The sequence below is a fragment of the Hakea prostrata genome, chromosome 3, assembly GCF_041222555.1.
Source record: "Hakea prostrata isolate BN-2017 chromosome 3, UWA_Hpros_2, whole genome shotgun sequence".
NCBI classification, from domain to species: Eukaryota; Viridiplantae; Streptophyta; class Magnoliopsida; order Proteales; family Proteaceae; genus Hakea; species Hakea prostrata.
In genome coordinates this window covers 69,590,590-69,609,921 of record NC_142602.1, presented here as the reverse complement: position 1 = coordinate 69,609,921, position 19,332 = coordinate 69,590,590, and the positions used below count along the sequence as shown (strand labels likewise).

At 37.3% G+C, this 19,332-nt stretch overlaps 1 protein-coding gene across 2 annotated transcripts in view; it reads left to right on the top strand.

Moving 5' to 3' along the window:
* Positions 1–19,332, top strand: part of LOC149022908 (uncharacterized) — a 48,160-nt gene that overhangs the window by 10,723 nt on the left and 18,105 nt on the right. For both annotated transcript variants that reach the window (XM_089150795.1, XM_089150796.1), the window contains exons 4-9: positions 656–799; positions 2,347–2,452; positions 2,569–2,717; positions 2,961–3,086; positions 9,703–9,846; positions 11,874–11,961. In XM_089150795.1, coding sequence (XP_089006921.1) covers positions 656–799; positions 2,347–2,452; positions 2,569–2,717; positions 2,961–3,086; positions 9,703–9,846; positions 11,874–11,961 — 757 coding nt within the window. The remainder of the gene's footprint in view (positions 1–655; positions 800–2,346; positions 2,453–2,568; positions 2,718–2,960; positions 3,087–9,702; positions 9,847–11,873; positions 11,962–19,332) is intronic.

The following is a 19,332-nucleotide window of genomic DNA, read 5'->3' as shown; positions in this document are numbered from 1 at the left end:
CGTGATACCATTTGAAAGATAGGAATAGTGATTGAATAAACTTTTTGTGTTATGTTTCTTAGGTAGAAGGAGTTGTGTATATTCTAAAATGCTTTGTGTTACAGTCCTAATTACATACAAACACTGATTTAACAGTGTGCAACCGAAAATACTGGAGTCCAGATCTGAGTAGATTAGGATTGGTCTTGAATTTGAAAGCTTGTTATATCATTTGAATTTCAAATAGAAGATGATCTGTATCCTTAACACTATGTTCATTTTCTTTAATTTCGTAATCTTTCATGAAACTATGTTTGAGGATTTAATTGCCTTTTTTTCTCTTTTTTTTTTGGGAGTTTCTTGGAAGTCCTATTAATTGGAGTACAAATTACATGTAGATGTAGTACCATTATGGAATATTGACTTGCTGTGAATTTGGTGTGTCTGGACTTTGGGTGGCTCTTGCACATGCATTTTAGTTGGCCCCACATGTAAAGTAACCCTTAAATTGTGGTGCTGGTCTCCTTATTCGTCTTCCCATAATGGGTGTTTCTTCATGAACATTCTTGTTTGTATTCAACTTTGCAGCATTCATCCTTGAATAAATCAACATCTCACCTTGACAATGTAATATCAAATTTCTATTTCGTTCTCATTTTTGCTCCTGTTATATCAGAATGAAGTTGCACGGGCCATTGAATTGCGGGATATTGTAACCTCTTTGGGTCCAGCATATATAAAACTTGGGCAAGCATTGAGCATTCGACCAGATATACTTTCACCTGTAGCGATGCAAGAACTGCAAAAGCTTTGTGATAAGGTAAAATTGATAGATAGTTATGAAATCTCCTTCATTTTTATTGGTGCTTTAATGATTGTCGTACCATTTGAATGGGATTTGGTGTCAAATCCTGAGGAGAAACACAAAGTTATCAATTTGATTAGGGGAGAGTTTCATGAACTTGCATGCTTTTTCTGCTTTCAGCTTACAGTTTAGAACTTGGGTTGACGCAGAACTGGTATTGTACTAGGAATACTGGACTAGGTGTTTCGTGTGAGTAATGACACAAAAATGATTCTTCTGTCTTTATACTTTTGACCCTATTCTTTATTTCCATTAAGTCTCTCTCACTTTCTGCTGTTTCATTCTTTTATACTGTCATGCATCTCTTCATCTCATTGAAGCTATTTTTGTCCAATTTAAATGTCATTATCTTGATTAACCAACATTAAAATGCACACTTACTCTGAAAATGATTTGTTTAAATAATTGATTTATCAGTAAACCGTGCCATTAGCAACTTGGAAGTAGAGAGCCCTACCATGTATATAGGAAACATGGATATGCATAAAGAACTGTTTTGTAGTTTTACTTGAAGTTGGAACTTTGGAGTTCCACCAGATCTATTTAAAGCGTATGACCCTCACTAGTCCCAATTTAGCAATTACCTCATGCACTGGGTATGGTCTGTTTTTAAATGAAAGCTTATGGGGAAGCATGGATTGACAGTTCACCCAAAAAAAATAAAGAAAAATAAAACATGTATTTGTATGTTAATTGTTTTGTAGTCTTACTCTGGAATTCCAAAAATTTTATGATGATAAAATCAATGATACGACCGTTACTTTTTGTTGCCCTACATTTTACAAGAGTCTGCTTTTGAAAAATTACTTCATTACTAAATTCCAATATGACTAGGGAAAAAAAGAAAGCCTATCTATTCTTATTTTTGTAAGCATCTAACAGGTTTTTTGCTGGTTGTGCCTGAAATATGTAATTTTCTTGTGTTTCTTTTTGTAATACTTGATATCCAACTGAGAAAAAAGATATTATTGTGAGTGGGCTTCCTGAAGTGGTGTCTATCAATCAGAGTGACTGCTAGAACTTGTAGGCATATGCATAAACCCATTGTGCTCCAAATCAGGATACCTGCATATTTGTAATTTTCTTGTAAGGAATTCATGAACTATCAAATTAACATAAACTTGTTTAACTTAGATATTAAGTATAAGTAAATTTGTAAGGATTCAGAGCATTGACCCCATATCTCCAAATGTTTACTAATTGTGATTCTGGGTACTCACAGCTTGTTATAAGCATTCATGATTTCGGTTTTTTTAATCAGTTGATTGAATCGTGCTTGGTGATACTTGAAGGTTCCTTCATTTCCAGATGAACTATCAAATTAACATAAACTTGTTTAACTTAGCTATTAAGTATAAGTAAATTTGTAAGGATTCAGAGCATTGACCCCATATCTCCAAATGTTTACTAATTGTGGTTCTGGGTACTCACAGCTTGTTATAAGCATCATGATTTCGGTTTTTTTAATCAGCTGATTGAACCGTGCTTGGTGATACTTGAAGGTTCCTTCATTTCCAGATGATATAGCTATGGCCTTTATAGAGGAGGAGCTTGGTCAACCTTGGCAAGAAATCTATTCTGAACTTTCTTCATCCCCAATTGCTGCTGGTATATTCTGAGCATTTCTCTTTTGTACTTGATTTTGTGATCCATTGAACTTGCTTTATCTATGTAAATTTAACTATATTTTATTACTGCTCTCGGTTTGGGATCTCTTTGTTCAGCATCTCTGGGTCAGGTATATAAAGGCCGTCTAATTGAGAATGGGGAATTAGTGGCTGTTAAAGTACAACGACCTTTTGTCCTTGAGACTGTAACCGTTGATTTGTTCATCATCCGGAACTTGGGAATGTTTCTCCGGAAGTTCCCTCAGGTACTTCCTTTTATTTATTTTTTCCCTTTTGAAGGGAGGATGGTCTTTTCATGAATGTTTTATGTCTAAAAATTATCTCCATTGGCTTCTTAGTAATAATAACTAGCCTATTTCTGCCCCCTCCAAAAGCACAGAAGGGATTTAAAAAGAAAATGGTTATAACTAATATCATTTGCTTGTTTTTTCATCACTTCTTTTTTGGTAGGTTTCTATTGTCCTTATTTTCTCTTACAAAAATTTCAGATATCCGTTGATGTTGTTGGGTTGGTGGATGAATGGGCTGCTCGTTTCTTTGAGGAACTTGATTATATTAATGAAGGTGAAAATGGAACACGTTTTGCTGAAATGTTGAGAAAGGACCTTCCACAGGTTTGTTTGTTGGCATCTAAATACGTCAATGCACTTGAGTGTTTGGATTTGTATTTTCCCTTTTATGCAGTAAAATGTTAAGAAGCTAGGGTTTTGAGAGTTATAAATAAGAATGTTGGGTAAATATACCGGGCTTGGTAATGTGGACTTCCGTCTCTTTTTTGAAAGAACAATTAGACAAATTATAATCTGAATTTTGAAATGCATAACTGAGAAACTGAAAAAATTCAAGCGGAAAGGAATTGTATGTGGTTCTTAGTGTTTTCTATTGGTTAGGTGGTTTACCAAGTGGATGAGTTATTGAATAAATTTAGGCCTAAGCTGTGCTAACTGCTAACCCAGCAGAATAATGTATAATTAGTTTCTTAATAGAAATTCTTATGTGCAAAATTACCCAGTTTATTATTTCCCCAAAATATTGTTCTAACATTGATTTTCAGGAAAATGTTGTGATATGAGAATTAAGTTTCCATGGTTAAATAAATCAATGCATCAGCATAAGTAAAAACATAAATCATGCCTGTACCCAAGCCATTTTCATTCTTCTGAAGCAGTGAAGTTTCAGGATTTGCCTTATGTGTTTGGCTAAAGGTTTCTGAAGTCTAATTCCCCTATTTGTGCATCCCCCCATCTTTATCCTTGCATTTACCAGCATTGTGAAAAGGCGATGTGGGATTGTTAAGCAGACCTAGATATTTGATTAGACAGAACAAACTCTGAACAAATTAAGATTTTGAGCAGTTTTCTCCTTTGGTTGGATAACCCTGTTTTCTGTTTCTCCATCGAGATGACATAGGCCTTGTACCTTGTGTCTTTCAAAATGCCAGGCCTTGTTTCTTTCTAAATGCTCTGACAGGTTTAGTTATGTGTTATGATGGTGATCTTGTTCATTATCTATTTTGAAATGTGATGCTTCCATGAATTACTAACTTTTGCAAACTCAAAACAAGGAGGATGTCATTTGTAGACCTGTAAATGGATAGCCAAAATCCACCTCCGAATTCGCATTCGTATTCGTTTAAAGGTATCCGTATCCGGAATTTTTCTTACTAGAAAATATCCGTTAAGCAACCGGATTCGAATTCGGATAATTGCTTATCGGATCAGATAATATCAGGATAAAAATTTATCCGGATAGAGTAAAGTATTTAACTTTTTTTCTTTAAAAATGGATGATAATTGGATTTGGATATCGGTAATCGGATTCGGATAGCGGTATTCGGTAATCGGAAATTAGAAATTTATAATAAAAATATAAAAAAGTGCCAATTATCAATCAATAATCGGATAGTTCATCGGATTAGATTATTATCGGATATCCGATAAAGTTTCGAATTCGAATTCGGATGCCTTCTCTAATTTTTTTTCGGATTCGGATAGCGGATTTGCTAATTGGATTCGGATTCGGATACTGGTGTATCTGAGTCGAATCTGATTCGTTTACAGGTCTAGTCATTTGTTATATGGAGAGAAAGTCAAAGTAGCATGCGAGAATTACTTCAAGTATGCATTGTAGAGTATGTTAGAGAATACAGAAAATGCTACTCTGGAAAGTTCATAGAATTGTTTTCAATGACTTATGTGTGATGAATCTTCATGTTGATGTATTGAACATATATTGGTGAAGCAGTTAAACACAGAAGAATGTTATTCTAGTCTTTTTTCTTTTGTATATTTGGTAGGTCCTTGCTGCTGTTTTTTACCGTACCTTCCGGGGGGTACTTTTGTAATTGTATGTTGGGACAACTTGCATATTGTGTAATATGTGGTAAAAGTGTAAAACAGTGCTTAGGTATTTATACTCCATTGCTTTATAGGTCACAACTCTGTTCTCCGTCATTATCATAAATAAAGATGGACAGGTTTTTCAAAGACACTACTCACAAATCCCCAAATTCAACACATAGAATAAAGGGCAATTGGGGGAATTGATCTAGGCCTGAAACCTATCTCTCATTTTCTGCTTTGGCCACAGACCCACAAGGGGTTCCTTCCCAAACGACTAACACCCTAGTTGGCTTATCTCTTCTTCTTCCTTTTTTTTCTTGGGGTGGAGGGGGTGCGGAGCTTAGGATGTTAAACTCCAGTTAGAATTTTGGCTACACTATTGGCTTGTCTGAGTTGAATATGGGTGACTGGAAGGTGATATAATTCTTTTGAAACCCTGATCAGATAACGTGAGGCTAGGTTCCACTCTTTCCATCAGCGGTATAGGTGACATTTGTGCTTAGGATCCTTTATGTGGTTTCAGTAAAATCGCTAGATCAAAACTGATGATTTTGCTAGCTTGTCAAGTACAATACACTGAGATTTGAAACTTGCCAACTCTTTATATTTCCCACCTTATTTTGATATTTGATTAACCATGATCCTTTGAGCATACTCAGCATATAAATAACATCTTGGAAACTTGTTGCAGTTCTCATTTTGGGACTCACATAGTAAATTGCTGCAAACTCATTTCTAGAGCATCAAAATGATTGTAAACTGATAACTAATGTATATGATATTAAAATAATTAAAATATGTGCCACCCTTTTATGGGGGTAAGTTCTCTGCAATTGACAGCAGACCTATGACTGTATACCGCCTCATGTGGAAGTGTTGGTTGGGTGGTAAAGGGTGGGTTGTTTCCTTGTGATGCCACATAAAAAAATTTGGTGTACCGGTTTTTTTTTTTTAAATTCTTTTAAGATGACTTTCTCCAAGAAATTCCAAAAAATATATTTTCAATAATAATAAGAAGTTTAAACCTCAAACAAATTAATAGCTTGCTTTAGGGCCTGTTTGGTTGCATGAATCCAGAGATTTCAAATCTCTAGATTCACAAATGGAAGATTTATACCCATTTGGTTGTGTGAATCTCTGGATTCATGAAATCTAGAGATTCACCTTTTTACACTAAAAACGTGAATCTATAGATTTATGGGTATAAGGTGAAATCTCTAGATTTCACCTCTACTATAAAAGTGTTAAAACATTTGTGAACTATGACCCCATAATTTTTTTTTTTAGGATGAATCTATAGATTTCATTCCAAAGATTCAGGCTAACCAAACAGTTAATTTTATAAACCATGACTCCATAAATTTGAAATCTATAAATTTGAAATCTCTAGATTTTTGAAATCTTCAGACTCAAGTAACCAAATAGGCCCTTAATGTATGAGGATTTATTCTCACATACAACCAAACTTATGGCGATGCACCTGAGTTATAAAAATCCTCTTTAAATAATTTAGGCATTTGAGAATGTTGAAGGAATCGAACTTGTCTTGTGCTAGCTCAGGTAATTAGGGGAGAGTCCTTATTGAATTAGGACCATAGAACAAAATTCCGTCGAAACTTGCGAAATTTTCACCGAAATTTTCCATTTTGGAAAATGCAAAACGAAACTCATGAGGACCAAAAAAAAGTCCTCAGTTTCAATCGAAGCTGTCGAAATTTCGTCGAAACTTGTCGAAACCTCGAAACCTGTCGAAACTTGGTTCAACCCCGTTGGACCAGCTGGTTCATAAGGAAAAGAAATTCCCAAATTTCGTGGGAAACCTAGGAAATTTCGTGGAAACCTGGAAATTTCGTGGAAACTTGGGAAATTTCGTGGAAACTTGAGAAATTTTGTGGAAAGTTGGGATTTTTTCCTGTAAATTTTGTAGCTTTCCCAAATTTTCAATTTTTTTGTTTATTTCATGTTTCCCCAAATACCCATGACAAATACCCCCTCCATCAAGACTTCCCTATCCATAGTGCGTATTCCCTTAGGTTGGTTATCTTAAGCATATTGATGACCAGACTCATAAAAGTTACAGTTGTTGATTAACGTGACAACCATAGGCATAAAATGTCATGGGATGTCTATGTTCGTTGGTTGGAGGAGAGGATGTTACAGGCATGGTACTACTCAGCTCACAGGATGAATCCACTATTGGCACTCCTCTTAACACTAAGTTGTATTTTCCTTTTATTGTCAACTATTTTGAAGTTAGAAATTATATATTGAATGTTATGTGCTTAAGTAGTTAAGTTTATAATGTACTATTTGGACAACTCTACATTGATGTTATGTATATTGAATGACATATCTACATTGATTTTTTTAGCAAAATACGACAAATGCATTCTTTATACTCTAATTAGTTTAAATACAGGATTCCACCCCAAAATACTCTCTAAAACCTGTCGAAACTTGTACGGAAAAGTCCTTGGTTTCCTCAAAATTTCCCAAGTTTCCACCTAAGTTTCCATTTTCACCTGGTCGAAACTTGAGTTTCCCTCAAAATTTTTACCATGATTAGGACTTCTCTCTCCCTGTCCTTTTAGGACTTTTTATGTTCTTTATTTGTTTCTTGAACTGTTTTGTACTCCTAATTCCTCCCTAAGTCAGTCCAAAACTATGAATTGTAAATCTATAAATACCCTATTAGAGTGAACAAATGAAATTATAAATACCCTATTAGAGTGAACAAATGAAATTATCTTGGGAGTCCAATCTATTCTCTTTCTTCTACATGGTATCAGAGCTAGGGTTTGGGGTTGATTCTATCTTCTACTGTTAATCAAAGTGCATGAATTTTCTTATCCTCCAATCACTCTCGCAGCCTCTTCAATCTCAATCACAGCCTCCTTCTTCTTCCTATCACAAGTGGTGTCCATCGCAGGTCGCTGGTTCTGCTCCTTTCTTCATCCAATCCTGCGAAAACAGCTTGACAAATCAAAGCAAGATCAGCCATATCCCAATTGCATGAAACCAGCTAAGCTGCGATCTCTTTTTTTTGTTGGAAACCCTTGCAGTGGTACTTTTTTGCTGTTTTGAAGGCTGCAACTTAGAAGATAATGATTTTTGACTTCTCTTTAACCTAGAAAAATATAGAATAACTTTCCCCTCAGACATGCATAATCTGATCTCTATTTTACCTGGAGATTTGCCCCTTTCTTTGGCAATTTCCCCTTTTAGAGACCTAACCTTGCTGCAGATCTGAAGTTTATTTTTCCTGCTGTACCTTAGCAGTTGTTATCCCCATACAATTTTTTAGGGCTGAAGTTAGTAACAGTCTTAAGAGTTTTCTCTCTTTTGCACAAGTTTCTTTTTCTAAATTGGCTGTAGTCACCCAAATAGCTCAGCAGGCTTTGCTACATTAAAGTTGGAGAAAAGATTACTACATCAGAATCAACTGCTACCACAGACCCCACACCTACTACAACTGAAAGCCCAGATTAGACTGATTGCCAGCCTCTTGGTTCACCTCTTACAATCCTGGATGGTTCGAATTACTTAATGAGGTCAAGGTCTACCTACATTACTATCACTGGTAGTGGACTAGTAGGACATATCACAGGAACTACTGTAAAACAAAAAAACCCTAGATCAGCACAGGATCAATGGCTTGCACATGATTCTCTGGTAATAGTATTCCTGATTAGATCCATGACACTAGAGTTATATCAAACCATCCTTTTTTTAGACACTGCCACTAGTATTTGGACTGTTGCACAGAAGACTTATGGGAAAGTTGGAAATAGGATTCAGTTTTATGAGCTTTGTAAACAAGTTCATGAAACAAACAGAAAGACATGACATTCTCTCAATACTACAACACCATTAGTGCACTACACTAGAAGATCAACCCTGAATCAATGAAATTATCTTGGGAGTGCAGTCTATTCTCTGTTTTCGACAGAGGGGGAAAAAAAAGTCCCTGCTTAATGACCTTCGGTACAAGTAGAGGTACTTACGGATTTTTCTTGGTTCAGTAAATAATGGCCCCAGGCAAGGTTGTAAAAATATCATACCTAGTGCACAAGGCTCCAACATTTAGATGTTTGTGCAGAGGGTCCGGCAAGATCAAGTTAAAAATCACCGACTTAGCAAGCAGCTCCAATTCAGGGTTACATCCAGTTGAAGTCTGAATCATTACTGAAAACCCATTATTTTTAAAAAAGGAATGGATGTCAAACTGCTAAGTCTTGAAGCCCAAGTCATGGCTACAAATACAAATGGTCTGAGAGGAAATACAACAGTTCTTTTTTGGGTGAATAAATAATTCATTATGAAAATCCTGAAACTTGGGGCTTGAGGAGAACAGGAAAAAAAAAGAAAAAAGGAGCTTCCACTCTGAATTAGCTCATCATTTAATGAATGATAAATGAAGATCTCTAGTGGAAGGAGATGTTCATGGTGTATGTTAAAGAACAAGCCTTCCACTTGGGATGATATTTTCCATAGATCTCTAGGTGGAAAGTATAACTTCTGATTGCGAACTTCAAGTTTCCAGAGGAGAAATAAACTCAATCTGAACAAAGGGCCATGAGTCTGCTATCGTTAATTCTCTCTCCAGTACGGTAGAGATGCTTGCACCATATTCCTGCCATTATCTTTTAATTCAAATATTTCTCTAGTTCAAAATTCTTTTAAAGATTTAATAACTGTGACTGGCATTGTGCAAATTTGCATCTGATCTTGTATGAAGTGTAATATTTGCTGCATACTCTTACATGATTATATCTGAATTCTTTAAAAATCTATGAACAGTGACTAGCATTTTGCAAAATTTTCATTAGATCTTGTGTAAGTGTAAGGAGATAGCTATGTGACTCTTCTTGAGAACTTTATGTTTCAGGTTGTTATACATAAAACATATGATAAATATACTTCAAGAAAGGTTCTCACAACCCAATGGATAGAAGGGGAAAAGTTATCTCAGAGTAAAGAAAGCGATGTTGGAGAACTGGTTAATGTGGGAGTTATATGCTACCTAAAACAGGTAATAAACTATCATGCAAGCATTTTGGTCCTCAATTTTTTTTGGAGATTACAGTTCTATTGGGTTTTTCTACTTGTTTTACACCCTATTTATGATTTCCTTCTTTAAATAGAGGGATTTTTTTTTCATCCTTCATAATATGGCTATTCGTAAGTGGGTGCTTGCATGGTTATCTTATTTTTTGCTTGCATTTGTTAGTGTTTTTGCATACAGTAATAAAATGACTTTTTTTTTTGTTGGGGGTGGGGGAGGGGTTGCAGGTTTGATTGTTTCTGTGTATGTAGTCTTGTCCATCATTTGCTACACCAAAGTTTCAGAAAGCATCTATTTTCTAGGTTTAAGGTCCCGTCTTAGGACAATCCTTCCCTGAAGTCCCTGAAGAACTTATTTATGGTGTGTCAGTTAAATGAACTTCATAATCAGATGGTTCCGTGTGTGAGGCACTTGAAGCATTATGTTTTGTAGTGCAGATTTCTTGGCAGCCAAATGTGAAGCATGTGCACCTAGTGTTCCTAAATTGGTCTAGAATTAAGTAAAAAATATGTTTCAAAGTTAACTGGTTTAACAAACGATTTGGATTAGACATTTTGATTTAGTACAGTTGTGAGGTATCTCTTTAATCTCTTCCACCTCCCTCACACCTCCCTCACATGATCAAATCATGCGAACAGGGTACTTTGGAGCTAAGATCCCTTGAGTTCCTTCCATGCAAAGGAAAGGGAGATTGGTTTTACCTATTGAAACTTGAAGGAAGAGACAAGACGAAAGAGACAGAGTTGGTGAAAATAATGTATTGCAACTCTAGACAGCACAGCCATTTCCTATTTATAATAAGAGAAAAGAAACCAATTACAAGTAGACATCTTGAACAATATGAATTATAAATATATTCTAAGAACTTTAAAGTTCATATTACAAAACAAAAGAGGGAAGAGCAGGCAGCTATAATAAATGTTGACCACACTGAGAGAGTAATGAAGTAACAGACTTAATAAAAAGTCACAGACCTTTGATTCAATATTTTTAACGGGTTAGTGATATGTATTCACATATTGGTGGAGAGAAAATAGGTAATAAACTAAATTAAAAGAGGACAGAGAAGAAATCGGAGAGAAAATGGAGAAACTTTTGGCCTTACGGATGAAGCCGGATGTCTTGGCTGATTGGGTAGCTGACATCTGTAATTTCAAGAGATAACTTAGGATGCCCAAAGTCTATCACTTCATCCAAATGCCACTAATTGAAGGAATTAACAAATGGTTGAAATAATGACTTCAATAATGAAAAATAAGTCCAGTTACTCTTCCATGTCATTACTTCAACATACAACATATGACTTCATTTACTTACAAACTGTAACCATAACTACCTTACATCTCATGTTACCCAAGCTACCCTGTTCACATTAGAGCTTCTACTCTTATAGTGTCTCTGAAACACGTAAAAATGAGTTTCCAAAATTTACATGTTTACCCACCCCCCTGCCTCCCCGAGTATCACATGTAGATGAGACAAACCAATTTACTTTTTGCAGGGAAAAAAGAGCCAAAGTTATTTGTTTGTCTGAACGACTTTTGAAGTGACAAATGAGATATATTGCTTGTTTTTAGTGAAATTACATGGTTAAATCTTATTTTTCTAAATGAAAGGATTATGTTTTTGGCCCTGACTAACTTGTAGCCTCCTTTCAAATGCATATGTTTCTCATAGCAAGCAAAACTTGAGTCTGCATTTCTTATCTATATGTTGCTTGTTGGATTATTCCTAGTATGAGAGAGATGCATTAAACTGATGCCCTTTCCTTACCTTACCCCTTTTTTCTAGTTTTAGAGCACTTCAATTGCTACTAGTCATGATCTCATTGTACATAAGTGCTACTTGGTCCACATTCTGTGTAGTATTGAGAATTTATTATGATTTTTACTTTTTCCTATCCTTTAGTCTTTTTTTGGGTGAATACTTGCCTATGCTTTAGTTTGTTCCTTTGGAGAAAACCATTATTGACTTGTCATCATTTGAATTTTCAGTTACTTGATACTGGGTTATTCCATGCTGATCCACATCCTGGGAATTTGATCCGCACACCAGACGGGAAGTTGGCTATACTAGACTTCGGTAATAATTTACTCCAAATAAGTGGTCAATAATCATCTTGCCACATGGTTAGCATCATTATACATGTAATCTAGTTTGAGGTAATGCCATTTCCATGTTGTCATGGGAGCAGTTGACAAAGTTACATGGCATAACTGCTTTGAGCCTAGGAAATTTGAAGTAGGATTATATGTAGATTTAATGGAAGAACATAGCCACTTCCAATTGTTAATGTAGAACCTAGGCAGATTCGAACCACCTAGGACAAATTCGAACCAGCATTAAAGGCCAGTTTGAACCAGTAAGCATTAAAGGTGCCCTTGCTCCACAATTTTGACTAATTAACTTAGACTGCTATAAGCCTATAAGGCTATAATACGACAAAACAGGGAGAAAAGAGGTCAAAACACTGTTCATGTTACTGTAAGTCTGATAACATGTACATTCTTAGGCCCTGACTTAGTGGGAATATTCCCAGAAAATCTGAGGGGCCTGAGATCAAATTCCATGGAGTTTTTATTATTGGGAAATTTAAAAGCTTAATTTAGTTTTTTTTCCCATAGCTATTAGTTTTCATTTGATTATTCTTGTATGTGACTGAATTATAAAGCCGAATAGTTTCTAATTCTAGTTAGTTTCTATTTTCACTAGTAACTAGGTTTGTACTTCTCTTTTTTAATGTTGGAAAGTTTCTATTTCTTGTAAAGTTTTAGCCAAGCTAATAAATAGGCATTTTCATTATAATAGCACATGATCTTGAGAAATTAAATATGCAGGTCATGCTGCCATTTTTTATGAAGTAATCCATCTTCAACAGTGGAGATGGCTGTAGGTAAGACCATAAGAGAGGCATGGCTGATATAGCCCATCCCCTATCCTCCTGTTCCTATCTTCCGTTGTCTCCTTTTTTTCATTTGAACCCTGCTTGTGCTGTGTTACTGGAGCTGCTGCAACCATTTTGAAAAAAGGGCCTAAAAAGGTTGATGTTTCTTCCGTCCATCATCATACTTCTGTTGCCACTGCTGCACCATTTGAGTGGCCCTGCTTCTGTTCCTGCTAGTTTGTTTTCTGTGGCAAGTTGGCATCCATTGAAGTTTCATTACTTCATAAACCTTTTCTAGACGTTGCTGGTTTTGAAGCATTCACCCACCATATCAGCCACCCCACTTGATCCCAATCCGGGCCAATTTCATGAATCAAGACACCAGCACACACTCCCTAGAGCATAGTTTTCTCAGCGAACTGATCTGTGTATAGTGCTCCCTTTGCTCTTTCTTCATAACAATAAATAAACTAATTACAAGAAAAGAAACTAACCTTGTTACTTGGCTGCCAGTCTGCCACACAAACACTAAGAAGGAGTAAGGATGCTCAGCTATTTTAAGGGAAATACAAAGCAAATAAATACAAATTTGAATGGAATCCTTCTAGAAGATTTGTTGCTATTACATGCAACGTGTAAGGTAAAAAATTAGAAACTTCTACTTAATATCTGTCATAACTAGAAAATATCTCATTATGTGGAATTAAAAACTAAGATAGCTTGTGCCTTTTCGTAATCCCTCAGGTGACAGGAACATGGGCCCATCAATAAGATAAAAATATCATCCAAATTTTGCTTTCTGATGGCTTCACATGTGCCTTTTATGGGGCTTGAGTTTTAATTTATGACTAGCATTGGCCCAAGTATGGACCTGCCTGTAACTATTCATGCCCTGTTAAGATACCAATATTAAAGGAATGAGGGGTCTACTGTAGATGGATAAAGGAACTGTAGGGTATCAAACCCAAATGAGCATGTGGGAGTGTGGGACAAGGACAAGTGGCAGGGGCTCATTGGGGAGCAGCCACATTTCATGTTGTTACCCTTTAGAGGGTATGGCTTAGGTGGAAAGTAGTTTGTTAGGATTTTTGGTTATATTGGAGGGAATGGCTGGGGTATGAGGCAGGCAAGAAATAAGAGAGTGGTGAGGTAAGCTCGCAGGGAGACAAAGACTCTTAAGGCTTGGGGCAAGTAGAATAGGATACACAGGGTTTCTGTGGGAGTTATTGTATTGCATATTGGTTCTGACTTCTTGTAAGTTGAGTTAATTACTGTATTCCCTTTTGGAAATTCCTGTATACTCCATTCAATTGCTGTATGTGTGTTTGTGTGGGCTGTAAGATAATTGCAGGGATATCGACCAGAGAGGTTCATGGTCCCTATGATGGCCTACTGTGGATTCGTTATGACTTGAGTTCTTGGGCCTTGATATCTGTCTGACTGGGATGACTTTTTGGTTCTTTCTCCTCCTATGCTGGCGTTATACTGCGTTGATAATTTTTTCTATCCATTAACACTGAGGTTCCTTAAATTTCCACCTCAAATTTTATCCTAAAATTTTTTTTTTCAAATTACCTCCAAAGTTTCTTCAAATTCATTGACAACTGGTTGGAGCCTGGGTCTTGTATAATTTGAGGTTCAAGATATTGGAATATTGAAATTATATGTTTAGTCTGAGACTCTAAATGAGACATCATGATGCTGTCATGATCATTCTGGTAGACAAAACAATTTTCAGTGAGAATTGTTCGCATTTATGGAGTGCATATGGGATCGTAGCCTTGTATTACAGAAAGTTCTAATTTGAGTCAGTTGCTTGACTCAAGTAGAAATTAAGTTTATGGTATCACATCTGGTATCGTTGTCCCTGGGTATTGATGTTGAGTCAGATATGCACCAGTGTATTGGCACGGTGTTGGACGGTTTTGTCCTATTTTCTTAAAATTGATATTTGACGTTCTTGCCCTTGGTCTTATGTTCAATCAGTATGGGGTTGGCCAGGAATCAGTATCAGTCTGGCTGAAGCTGATATTGACACCAATCGGCTGATGTGGCTGATCCACACTGATATCTTCAACCATGCTCCTCATTCTGGGCAAATTGAGAACTTTTTTTTAGTGAATGGATTTTAAAAACTCTGTAGTGCAGTTATCAAAGACTGTCCACATTCCCCACTGATGAGATATCATCTTCTGTACAGTCACCTCCCAAGATAAAACATACTGCTTGGCCAGCATTAAAAATCCTTGTACTGCAATTATGAGAGAAAATCCTCAAGATTTTCTACAGGTGAGATATAACCTTCTTTATGGTCAACTCCTAAGATAAAACACACTTGTTAATAGGCATCAATCACACACATAGAATGTGTGACACTTGGAACCGTCCCAGTTAACTCAAGCCCTATCTCTCCCTGGATTATAGAAATTGGTATTGGTGTTTTTATTGGTCACATGGATACCAATCTTGATATCAATATTATATGGGGAAGACCTAAAATGGCCCTAAGAGAAGTGGCAAGAAAATATATGCATGGCTTATGCCTTGTGTTTGTGAAATTTAAAAGTAACCACAAGCGCACGGTGTCGTGTACCTAACAAGTCAACATTAGGGAGATATGCCGTTTTATTTTAATCACTCAAATACTGTGAGAGCATAGTATGAAATTTCGCAGTTCTTAGAGAAATGAAACCATGGCCGATATTTGAGTCTACAAAGTTTCAAAATTCCAAAAATTTCGGTGAAATTTAGGAAATTTGATAAAACCCTAATAATATTTCCCAAAAATTTATACAACAATGCAAGAAATAACAAGATAACACTGGTTTCTATGGTGCCGGTCACCCCCACACCTCACAGTGGTGTCCCAACAACTCTCATAAAACATTCGATATCCTCTCCACTCACTTGTCCCTCCTTTTATAACCCTCAATTATCCCTCTATTTATAATTTCAAATAACCCTAACTAAGCCTCATTCCACTGGCCTCTCATCCTAGGGTCCTACACTCCGGCCCCTCGAAATCCCTTGTCCTCGGGTGATGGTTGTTGGTTTGTCGTGTGTGGTGCCGCATCCGTAGTAAATCAAAATCATCCTCCCGGGCTGAATAACACCCCCCGCTCAATCGACTTGGAGCTTTTTTTTTTTTTTTTTTTTGGCCTGCACTTAATCCCATCCCCGCTGCGCTGTTGGTGCGATGGATTTTCCTCGGTCGCCGCAACCCCACGTTGCCGCCTCCCTTTCTATTCGAGTTCGGAGGTTGAAGCGATGGTTCCCCAACTTGTTGGTTCGGTTGGACCATTTTCTGCAGTTCTTGGTTCGGGCTTGGTTTGGGTTTGGGTTTTGCCCGTTTGGTTATTTGGGTTTAGTAATGTTGAAAGGCTTGGATTTTGGGTGGCGAAATGGGCCGGGCCCATGAGTGATGATGAAAGGAGTAAGGTCCAAATACTTAAACCCTGGGTGAAGAGTAATGGGCTGATCATTGGTTTGATTGTGGGATTGGGTTTTGGGTTGTGAATCGTAATGGGCCCAAAATAATTCTATTAAATGGGCTAGACATGAACACTTAAAATCATGGGTTAACAAATATGGGTTGGATATTGAGTGAATGAAATATGATGGGTCGGGATTAATGGAATGGGCTGGGCCCAAGGGGGTTTCTTAGGAACGTCGGCCCAATCTTTGACTTAGATCTCTTGGGCTCTAATCGATTCTAGCATACCGAATTGGGCCCGAATTAAAGCTCCTTGGTCCTTAATGTTTGAACCAACCGTTGCCGGTTTGGGTTGGCCGAACCAACCTCAAAAACCCTAAAACTCCACCGTCTTCTTCCTTTCCTGCGAATAGAATTTTTGGCCGCTTGCACTTGCCGTCGATTGTCCGGCCTCCTTCATGCTTCTTCACTTCGCATCTCGATTTTATAGCGAATATTGCTCCTCCACTCGTCCGGTGGTATCTTCACTCAATCCTATCTTCATCTTTTGCTCCACGTTTGGTGATGCGTGACTTCCGTAGCCGGTAGTACTTCATCCTTCATTCGATACTTCTCCCGGTTGTTGTCTATCTCCAAATTTGATGTCGGTTGTCTCCCGTCGCTAAACTCACACCTCGGGGCTTCTTTGAATCCCATCCAAGAAATGCCGTCCAATTCTTGTGATAGATCCAGTCAAGTGCCTCCCCTTCCGGATGTTGGATCGCTACCCCCAACCCCGCTCTTCCTCGTCCGGTTCTCCCGGGAAGAGAAGAACATCTAAATCCATCTCTGAACTCCTCCTTCACCGGAACGAGGCGGGGCCATCACCTCCCCGGATCGTTCGCTCGTGCCATTGTTAAACCCTAATAATATTTCCCAAAAATTTATACAACAATGCAAGAAATAACAAGATAACACTGGTTTCTATGGTGCCAGTCACCCCCACACCTCACAGTGGTGTCCCAACAACTCTCATAAAACATTCGATATCCTCTCCACTCACTTGTCCCTCCTTTATAACCCTCATTATCCCTCTATTTATAATTTCAATACCCTAACTAACCCTCATTCCACATGGCCTCTCATCCTAGGGTCCTAACAAAATTCCAAGAGTTTCACTGTACGAGGCTTGTGGACATGGATATGGTGATTCAACTGTTGATTCTAGTAGCATGTTCGCATATGGGCATGGAGATGGATAAGGTGCATCATTTGTGGACTCCATCTTTTGTTATCCATCAGGACTAGCACGAACAATTATGCTAGTTTTGCAATTGGGTTGCAGTCCATGGCTGTATGACACCTTCCCTAGGGTAGGATATCTACTTAATGTTGAGGATCCTACTTATAAAAATGCTGTGATGGACTATATAGATTACTTTATCTGTACCATGTCATGGCCTGCTTATGTCCAGTATTCAAAGTACTCCTTTATGACCCAAAGGATGGATCTAGCCTGACACATACTTGTATATTGAATTCTACTTGTTGTATTTGTTGTTGTATTTTAATGAAAATCTTAGTGTTGTCTTGCATAATACCCATATTTACATTTGTGCCAATGCATATTCTAGACTTCAAGTTTTTTTGCATACAACTGGTAATGGGCTAGTCAAGAACAACACTTTGGGTTAGGCAAAAATAACACTTCCATTGTGTTTATGGGTCTCAAATTAGTCTGGACACAAAAAACCAGCCCCAAAAAAACACCAAAAACACACCAAAATTTGAGAAAAAATATACGAAATTTTGTTGAAATTTCGGTGTTCTGGCCATCCCGCCATGGTGAGATGAACTAAAATTTTGAACTATGCGTGAGAGGGAGATTGATTGTGATTAATTACACTAAACTAACGGCCCTGACACATTCATCTAAAGAAATAAATTTTATAACAGTCCTAATTATGCATTTAACGAAATTGGAACTTGGAACAAAAATAAAGAAAACCTAACCATTTATTATCTAAGAAAGAAATAATGTAAAGATAAATAAAAGCAGTAATAAATGAAATGAATTTCTAACTAGAGGGAGGTATGATTATAGGCATCTCAAATTAAGGATCCATAGGGGTAAATGAAATGATGGTGAACAGAATGAAAGAAGTTAATAATAAAAAGAACATTAAGTAAAGTGAATCTTTAACTAGAGAGAGGCACGACTGTAGGCATCTCTAAATAACGAACTGATGTGAACACAAAGACCCCCTAGCCGAATGCAGAAGTGGGGCCCCTAGGATGGCTCCAAGAAACCCTTTCGAGGGGTATTTTGGGCATTTTAGCCCGTATTTTGATTATGAAATTAATTTTAGATTTTTCTAGAATTCTTGTTGAGTCCAGTTTGTTAATTTGAGTTAGGTTTGGTTTTGTTTGGAGAATTTTATCGAGTGAAAGTTGTTTTGAATGAGTCCCAAGTTAGTTGTGATACGATAAGATTCGTTAGATGTAATTTGGAACTTTAGCAATTACAACTTTATCTGTGAAGGAGTTCCAAAGTTGAGTCAGAGTCTTCTTTTAGGTTATAAATAGCCTCTTCATGCATTATTATTTTCAGGTTTGATGAATAAATATTTTGAGTGTTGAATTGCTTCAGTGATTGGCAAGGTTCCTTCAAGGGGCACCCTGCTGTTGTCTATTGAGAGTTCTCATATTTTCAAGCATTCAAGCAATCAAGTTCTAAAGATCAAGTCTACAATTCCAGCTAGCTTCATCAACCTCCAAGTAAGTAGAAGACTCCCAACCCCAATCCCAGCCTTTCCCTCCTTGTCTGCAGCCTCACCATCCCCTTTCCCCTTCATTCAGGGTCGTCAGGCCTAGAAGATCTTCTCCTCCCCATCTCAAATAACCCCTGCCCCATTCCCTTTAGTTCCCTTGAAGCCCTAGTCCCACCCCTAGCCACCGTGACCCTCCCTCTTTCCCGCTCTTCCTGACACAGCCCTATCCTACTCCCACTAAGAAACCCTCAATCCCTGTCCCTTTCATGTCCCTTTCAACCCCATTAGGATCACATGAACCCTAAGAACAACCCCCACTGTTATTTTCTTCAAATCAGCCCTACTTGCCTCACTTTAGAAAACCCTGCACTTCATCTTCTTCTTTG